The sequence below is a fragment of the Eleginops maclovinus genome, chromosome 7 (assembly GCF_036324505.1).
Source record: "Eleginops maclovinus isolate JMC-PN-2008 ecotype Puerto Natales chromosome 7, JC_Emac_rtc_rv5, whole genome shotgun sequence".
Taxonomy (NCBI): Eukaryota; Metazoa; Chordata; class Actinopteri; order Perciformes; family Eleginopidae; genus Eleginops; species Eleginops maclovinus.
In genome coordinates, this window is record NC_086355.1 from 5909528 (window position 1) to 5918952 (window position 9425).

At 42.4% G+C, this 9425-nt stretch overlaps 1 protein-coding gene across 4 annotated transcripts; it reads left to right on the forward strand.

The window, feature by feature from the left end:
- Positions 1-262: 262 nt before the first annotated feature.
- nxpe3 (neurexophilin and PC-esterase domain family, member 3) lies at positions 263-8984 on the forward strand. Of its 4 annotated transcripts, none has more exons than XM_063887525.1 (6): positions 263-443; positions 5577-5764; positions 6270-7048; positions 7728-7798; positions 7894-8112; positions 8204-8984. In XM_063887525.1, exons 2-6 carry the CDS (start codon positions 5672-5674, stop codon positions 8767-8769), a joined length of 1728 nt encoding a protein of 575 aa, XP_063743595.1. In that variant the 5' UTR covers positions 263-443; positions 5577-5671; the 3' UTR covers positions 8770-8984. The 4 variants fall into 4 exon arrangements, with proteins under 4 accessions (XP_063743595.1, XP_063743594.1, XP_063743597.1 ...); XM_063887524.1 differs by lacking the exon at positions 263-443 and adding an exon at positions 4441-4817; XM_063887527.1 differs by lacking the exon at positions 263-443 and adding an exon at positions 4979-5090.
- The last annotated feature ends 441 nt before the right edge of the window (positions 8985-9425 follow it).

Genomic DNA, 9425 nt, shown 5'->3' on the forward strand with positions numbered 1-9425 from the left:
GTGTGTGTGTGTGTGTGTGTGTCTGTTTCTCTGTGTGTGGGTAATATGTGGATATATGTGTGGTTCGGTATGCATATGTTTGTGTGTGATTCTGCAAAGAAATAAATACAACCGAGATCCTTAGTTATCACACTTTGAGTGGTTTCAGGGTTGTTAATGCGCTCCATTACTAACCACTAGAGGACGCAACAGCCAGACCGACGTACCCTTTTAAACCCACCCACTCTCCAGTCCTATTCATCGGAGTTGTCGGTACCCAGTCTGCCCAGGACGATAGGCTCACGCTCCTCCTGCCTCCTTCAGTCTATCACCAACTCTGATGTGCCACTCAAGCCGTCGGTGTTGCCTCTCCTTCGGGCAGAACCGTTAGCATCACCCCCCCCCCCCCCCCGTCCCGGTCCTCAGGTTGTCTTAACGGTCCGATTTCCAGCTAACCATTCGACGTAAGTAAAGCTGCTATTTAACCGTATACAACGTTAGCCGGTTTAACATTAGCTTACATGATTGTATAAATATAAATTAGATGTGTTTGATTTTCCACTTGTGTTTTAGATATTAGTATCCCGCTGTCTTTGTTTTTAGAGCCGTTCATGTGATAGAAGCAACTGACCGTTCACAACCAGAGACATTATGATGTCTCAAGATGGAAGAACCAACGGGATGTTTTACAGTCACTATAACTAAAAGACAGAGCGATTTATCCGGCTGATAAATCTTCCATTATATAACTCGTAGAAATCTATATGCGTGGGTAAATGTGTCGGCTTAACATCTGGCAAAATGGCTCTGATTTGGACTTGCCTTTAGTGGATAAAAGGATTTGAACTGCAAGGGTTTGCCGAATGATCGAGAGGTCCAACACAACTACACAATCGTCGATATAGATAGATTACCATTGGTGGAAAAAGAAGTCAGATGATTTACTTAAGTAAAAGTAGTAATACTACAGTGTAACAAATCAAGTTATATTCCTGCATTCAAAATATTACTCAGGTAGAAGTAAAATAGTATTTTCATTAAAAAAAAGTACCAAAAGTTTAAAAAAGTACGTGTTTTGCAGAACCACCTTTTAAAGCTCCAGATATTTTTAATGATTTTATTAAATGTATTACAATTATTAGTGCATTCATGTTTTCACCCCTTTAATGTGGCACTAAGGGTTTATTTGAAGTACTTTAAATACTACTGGGTAGCTCAACCTATAATATAACAATGTGTGTCGATTTATATTTTGTATTAATAACCAAAATCTGCAAAGTCACGAGTAATAACTAAGTCAAATCAATGTAGTGAGTAGAAAGTAAAACGTTCGCCTACAAAATGTAGTAAAGTAATAGTATTAAGTAGCATAATATAGAAATACTCAATAAATACATGTAGTACAGTACTTGAGTGAATGATACATTACACCACTGAAGACTACCAATTTTTATAATCAAAGTTGTGCATTGTTTTTCACAATCGAGCTGTTATTTGTTTGAAAAATATGCTTGAGTCTTAGTAACTCAACACAGGTTGTTTGAATACATCCACTTGGTCTTTAAGAAAATGTAATAGGCATTTTTCCCCTATTCTCTGACATTTTTTGACCAAATAATTGGCCCACTCTTGCTTTTTTTGCACCCTTCATGCACTTTTTCCTCCTTTTCTATTCTGCTTATTTTTATTCTGGATGTGTCGTCCACTATTTGGCCATTTAATGCAGTCAACAGCACTTGTTCGGTTCCTTTAAGAAGAAGAAGAAGAAGAAGAAGACACTTCCAGGGATTTCACAAACACAAGAGCTCCTTAATTGCATGGGTGCGCACCTTTGGTTGTGTCGAGCCAGGCTCAGACAATATGACTTTTAAAGTCATAACTGGTTTTGAACCACGCAAAAGCAGAAACTGCAGATGTTCCCTCTAAACTCAGACATTCTCACAATGAAAGATTTGTAAATAATGGATTTCAAAACTGGCCTAATGTGCACTTCTGATGGCTTTAATGGCTGAGCATTTGTCACTTTCCGTTAGCTTAATTTAATCATGCAAATATTTCTCTCTGCTTGACATTTGGGGATGACAGGGAAATATCACTTTTGTCTAAAAGGTATCTGAGTTACTACGTCTAGGCCAGGGGTCTCCAACCTTTTCCCCTCTGAGAGCTACCTCTAAAGAAAAACAATTACGGAGAGCTACTTGTGTTTTATATCATGTGTAACATTTATTCACACGTATCTAAATCCCTGAATAAGGTTTCGTTTGGCACAAGCATATACGGAACATACATCCAACACTCACTATTTGAGTAAGAACATTAATACTCAAATTAAACTCAAAGTATGCATGTCAAAACATGTCTTTCTCTTTTCAACAACATTTTTTTTTTGCATGAACATTTTCAAAATATTGGCAGCCAATACTCACACTCAAAATACAGAAATGTAACTAAATATGTATCAGTATGCATTTCTTTCTTTTCAGCTATCACTGATAAACTCACATTTTTTGCATAACATTTACAAAACACTGACCTCTAATACTCACACTTTGTGTGAAACCTAGCCCAAATTGAACTCATCAGCATGCATTTCTTTACCTGTTCAAACTATAAAACACATTAAACTCACATTCTTTGCATAACATTTACAAAACACTGACACTATGTCAAAACATAACTCACACCTTTGAAATCACATAGGCTACTATTGATGTTGAACAATTATAACTTCTTAACTTTGTCCACATCACACTTTCAGTGATTTATTCACTAGCCTACATATTCAGTCAAGCACCTTTAGTTAGTGAGATACCTGGCACTGCATGGTGCCAACAAGAGAGCTGTATGCTGGAATATACCCACTTAGGTTCACTCTTATGGAGTCTTTCAAATGTTCATCTGTCAGTCTTGTTCTGAACTTAGATTTGATGACATTCATGTCAGAAAAAGAAGATTCACAGAGGTATGTAGACCCAAACAAAGCAGCTGTCTTCAGAGCTGCTTGGCACAGATTCTGATAGTTTTCTGGCTCAACCAAGCTCCAGAAATGTTCAGCATGCTGTTGAGATTTCAGCTGTATGCCGTTTTGGAGGTTTAAAAGTTCCATTTCCATTTCTACAGGATCGATACAGAAAAGGTCTGCCATCTGCCCAGAAATCTGACTAATGTCCACATTCATGAATGGGTTGGCAATTAATGTCACACAGGGCTCAAGTCTCTCAAAGTCTCTGAACCTGTCTGCAAACTCCTGGCTAAGCTTAATCAAGAGGTCACAGTACTTCTCTGTGTTCAAAGCATCAGCTACCCCTGCATGGGTTTCCAAAACCTTTGTGACAGAGGGGAAATGCTGGAATCTTTTGGCCTTCAACTGCTGGATGAAAAAGGCCAGTTTTGCGCTGAACGCGTTAACAGCACTGATCATGTTGCAGACGTCTTTCTCTTTACCTTGCAACTGTACGTTCAAGTTATTAATTTGCTCAGTTACATCTGTCAAAAACGCAAGATCAAGGACCCATACTGCATCAGATAACAAGGTGGTGTCCTCCCCCCTCTCTTCCAAGAAAATCTTGATTTCACCCAGCAAGGAAAAGAAACGTTGCAGTACTTTACCCTTACTGAGCCATCTGATGTCAGTGTGGAGCAGGAGATCTCCAAAAGGCCACAGTGCATTCCTCCAGGAATTGCTTGAAGGTCCTGTGTTGCTTAGCCTTTGCTCTGATGGAGTTGATAATCTTGACAACCGGCTCCATGACATGTTCAAATCCCATGACCTTCGCGCATAAAGCCTGTTGGTGAATTATGTAATGGTAGGCCAGAAATGGCGGAAACTCCGGGTCTGCTTTGCATCGGGCAATACATCCAGAGTGACGACCTGTCATCGCTGGTGCTCCGTCAGTGGTTATTGACACCAGCTTTTCAATAGGGATCTTCTGTTCCGTGAAGTAGTTCTTCACAGCATTGTAAATATCGACTCCTTTTGTTGTAGTTTTCAATGAAAGTAAAGTCAAAAACTCTTCATGCGCAGTGAAATCATCAAAAACCATGCGGATGAAAACAGCCAGCTGGGCTGTATCGCTCGCGTCAACAGATTCATCCAGCTGAATAGAAAACCATTTACACCTGTTAATGTCAGTTTCCAACTGTCTTCCCGCATCCACAGCCAGTGCAGACACTCTCCTTGCCATTGTATTTGCACCAAGTTGTACATCAGCAAAAGCAGACAATATTTCTGTCTTACATTTATGGTCCTTGAATAACGTTTCAGCCACCGCGGTCATGGCCTCCTTTACAACACTGCCATCAGTGAAGGCCTTTTTGCGTTTTGTCAGGATGTGCGCCACTTTAAACGAAGCCTCCGTACAAGCAGTAGCCTTCTGTGCTGGTCTGGTAAAAACAGACTGCTGTCGTTGTAGCTGTATTTTCAGGTCCTTTATCGTAGATTGCTACCAGCGGGAAAGTTCCGTGAGAAGGTGCTGTGGACTGTGGTGAAATGGCGCTCCACATTGCATTTTTTACCGACCTGCCACGCTTACTCCACAGATCAAACAAACACACTTGTCCTTTACACTTGTGAAACAAAAGTCTATTTCCCAATTCTCGTGAAAAAGCTAATGCTGCGTTTACATCGGAGGTCGGAGGTCGGAACTGGGAGTGACGTCACATTCAAGGTCGGAAAGTCGGAAAAGATGGACGCGCCTTGTTTACAGATTTAGCAATTACCTCGGGCTAGCCATTGTTAGCAATACCGGTTGATAACAGCGCTCTGTGTGATATTTTGTGAAAACAAATATCGTAGCAACATATCTTCAGATAGAAGATGAGCGGTACTTCATGTACAGGTGACAAATGAAGTTGGCATATTATGAAAATGTGTGTTTAAATCTTATATATACAGTCTATGGTTTAAATGTAAACTATTTGGCGAGCTACTTTGAAGGGGGCGGCGAGCGACTGGTAGCTCGCGAGCGGCCTGTTGGAGACAGCTGCTCTAGGCTGACAGGATCGCAACGTGGCAAGCTATAAATGCGTTGGCCACATTCCAGGAAGAAGAGATTTTTCCGGGTTTGTTTTGCAGGTTTTCTCAGCAGGGATGACACCACTAAGACACAGTTGTACATTGAACATTCTTTATTGGGTAGAACAAGCTTAAGGTGTCTCTTCACAGCTGCATCTTGTATCATAGTGCAGTCTCTTGATCACCACCTAACTAGAAAAGGAAAATTGCAGCCATAGGAGTCAGGATCCTTCCTGCAGCAACACGTTGGTAGGTCGGAGCAATTTTCTTATCAGGATGCTGTTAATATTTGTACATGGCAAGTGTACATATGGTATTTGTAGGAAAGCTATCAAGGCGAAAAATGCAAAGAGGTCAACACTGTGGAACATCTTCACCAATTAGTAGCCTACCAAACATTTTTAATAGACGGACATTTGACTGCAAATACAACGGATTATTATATCACAAAATACAATATGAAATTTAAACCCAAAGCAGAAAATACAGAGATGTAAAGCTAACATGATTTCTAAGTGTTTTCTTTTTACTAATGAATAAATTAAGTACTTGTTTTCTGTTTGTTCGCCCTTCTCGTTTACAGAGCATCAGTCATCCAGGACGAAACAATGCTATCATCGCTGGTGTGACGACAAGAGTGAAAACGGGCCTGATCATGGGAGTCAGAAAAAGATCACCATGTGCAGAAATGTGTCCAAATATGGCCTGTTCTTCCTCTTCCTAGCCCTGTCTGGCCTCATCTTCCTGTTGCGCAACATTCACACTTTGGAGGTGAGAAGAGAAGTTTGCAACTTGGGTTTTTTTAAATTACCATGACTTTATTGATTAGGTGTTCCCCCTCCTCTAACACTTTTAAGACAAAACTCAAGACACACATATATTCAGGGATTGTTTGCTCTAATTGTATATCAAAATGAGTACTTTATTTTCTTTCTCTTAAATGTAACCCTTTGTTTTAAAATATGATATTGGAAATAATATTCTGCTTTTCTTTAGGATTTGTGCTATTATTTAGCTTTGTGTTTTTTGTTGCAGTGGTCAAAGTTATTTTACTTGCTATTTTTGTGCCGTTCACTTAAACTTGCACTGCACTTTAGCCAACTCTGTTTTTTTATAAACATGCCATCTAAAGAAACTTGACTCTTAATGATGTTTTTTGTTTAGGCCTGAGAAAGCTTTTGTAAAAATGCAACAGTATTTATTCCTTTTATGGATGTTTATCTGACAGTAATAGGCCGATGGTCACATCTCTTAACTCTCCTCCCTTTCTCTTCAGAACTGGAACTGCCATACTATTTCAGCCCTCTACCAGCTCCAGAGCAGGATCCAGTCATCCTTCAACCCCGTAAATCTGCCCACCTTTCATCACAACCGCACCTTCTGTGCCCATCTGGGCCAGAAACCAACGCCTGAAGAAGAATTGGAGGAGCGCTACCTGCTGGACTCCATCACCTGGCCTGGGCCTCCGCCTCGCTCTTCACCACCCGCCCTTCGCCAGACGAGCGACCCCGTGCACAGCCTGTTCGCCATCCTCCCCACTAAGGGAGAGCGGGAGTGGCATGTGGGCGACCAGCTAGAGACGCTCGTCCAGATGCACGACTTCCAGGGTCGTCCCAAGCGCTACGGAGGGGATTTCATTTTGGCCAGACTGCACTCCCCTGAGCTGGGAGCAGGCGTCGCAGGTAAAGTGCTGGACCACAAGAATGGATTTTATTCGGCTATGTTCCCGCTTCTCTGGGTGGGTTCTGCACAGATTGAGATCACACTGGTGCACTCGAGCGAGGCTGTGGCTGTGCTGCGACGGCTGAGGGAGGAACGGCCTGATCGTGTGTTTTTTAAGAGCATGTATCGCCTGGGCTTCCTGTCTGAAACAACAGTCTGCAACATGTGCCTGCCCCCTGAGCAGCCTCTGTGCAACTACACTGACCTCTACACTGGGGAGCCCTGGTACTGCTACAAGCCTAAGATGCTCAGCTGTGACAGCCGAATCAACCATGCCAAAGGAGGCTATCAGAAACACCTCATCACCAACAAAGAAGCACTGCTCTTCCAGAGGTTTGTACTGTTATAGGATAGAAGAAACTGATTGTAATGGGACATATATTTGAGGTGTAGTAAGGTATTATTCTCCAGACTAAAACCCATCCTAAATAATTTGTTTTTTCTTACAAGAGTTGCTTTCCAAAGCAAAATATATTAAGACTATAGCCACATAGCCTAGCCACTGTGTAGCACTTGGTAATCTTTCCCCTTTTTTACAATAGAACATGGACACTGTAGACACTGTACAGCCTGGCTCTAAAACTGTGTCACTAAGAGGATATAGCACAAGTATTCCTACGAGATAAAGTGATTTATCATCCAAATAGTAAGTCAAACAAATGGATGAGAGGAATAAGTCAGTAGTGTGATGAGTGGTTGTGTTAAAATGTGTATGGATGTTGTTGTGCTGTAAAACGATACAAAGAAACTGAAGTCCAGGACACAGATTACTCTGACAAAGAAAGGACAGCGTCACCTCAGGATTTATTGCATGGGGTAACCAGGCACAGGGCTGTCCTACACAATAACCAGTATAACAGCTTTTTCTTGGGAAGTTAAAGAACATTGTATTTATAAAAATGATTGAATCACACCAGACCTCAAAGGTATATAGGCTTTATTTTCTAGACTGTACTCATAGCAGTGAAGACCGTGTTTTAACTCTGACTAATTATTTGTCTTTTGTTCCTAGTGGTGTAAACATTAAAGTTCCCATACATGCTTCGGGTCCCGACAGAATCGATGTTCTGCCCCCCAGGAAAGGTACGGTATCCCTGCAGAGTTTGAGCCTCAAGTCCTTTGCTTTGATTTATTCCATTAATTTAATTTTGTCTGCCACGTTTCTCACTTTGCATCAGAGGTAGAGGTAGAAAGCAGCAGTGCAAAACCAGAGCCAGTTAAGCTAGCCCCGTCTGGATATTACTACGAGGACTCGTGGAGGCCATTAGGTGGCGTTACAATGCGCCAGTTCAACGAATCATCCGCCATCACTCAATGTTTGAAGAACAAGGTGATCAACATGTACGGAGACTCTACCGTCAGGCAATGGTTCGAGTACATCATTGATTCAGTACCAGGTGAGTCATATCTTTTTCTCTCATCTTTTACCCTCACAGTGGCTTTTAAATTGTTCCCAAAAGCAACTTCCATTTGTTCCCCCTTCCCCAGAATTAAAGGAGTTCAATTTGCACAGTCCTAAGAACGTGGGGCCTTTCATGGCGGTGGACAGCACCCATAATATCCTGCTGAAGTACCGCTGCCATGGCCCGCCCATCCGCTTCTCCACCGTCATGGCCAGTGAAATGCGGTACGTTTCAAACGAGCTGGACGGCCTCTCAGGGGGTCCCAACACCGTCGTGGTCATCAGCATTTGGGCCCATTTCAGCACCTTTCCTGTGGAGGTGTACATACGGCGGCTGCGTCACATCAGGCAGTCGCTAGTGAGACTTCTGGATCGGGCGCCGGGGACGATGGTTGTGATCCGCTCGGGGAATCTTCAGGCCGTGGACCAGGAGGTGAGCCTGTACAACAGCGACTGGTACTCCCTGCAGCTCGATGAGGTGCTCAGGTCCATGTTAAAGGGGCTGAACGTGCTGCTGGTGGACGCCTGGGAAATGAGTTTAGCACACCACCTTCCTCACGCCCTCCATCCACCGCCGGTCATCGTCAAGAACATGATAGACACGCTTTTGTCTTACATTTGTCCGGAGATTAAAAAGAGCATATTTGCATAGGAGATGAGTGACGATACTGGATCTTGTTTTGTGAGATTGAATCATTCGCAGAAGGTACACACCCTTTAAATTCACTCTTAACTGAGAGATTTGCCTGAAGTACTGTTCTGTGTGTGTGTGTGTGTGTGTGTGTGTGTGTGTGTGTGTGTGTGTGTGTGTGTGTGTGTGTGTGTGTGTGTGTGTGTGTGTGTGTGTGTGTGTGTGTGTGTGTGTGTGTGTGTGTGTGTGTGTGTGTGTGTGTGTGTGTGTGTGTGTGTGTGTGTGTGTGTGTGTGTGTGTGTGTGTGTGTGTGTGTGTGTGTGTGTGTGTGTGTGTGTGTGTGTGTGTGTGTGTGTGTGTGTGTGTGTGTGTGTGTGTGTGTGTGTGTGTGTGTGTGTGTGTGTGTGTGTGTGTGTGTGTAATAATCACTAAAACACATAATCTTCAAATTTACTTCTGTTAAGTGATTCGCCAAATAAGGTAACACTTCTTTACGTTTGCAGCATTACGAACAGGATGTCAGTGGCCAAATATATAAACTGCACACCGTTAGAGAAGTTTTTCCCATCAGCCAGCTGTGTTTTGCCATAAATAATCAGACGCAGCTCATATAAAAAGATTAGCTGTCCGACTATCTTGTGTTTAAAGCAGGGCGTGGTTTTCTGGTCTGACCTGAC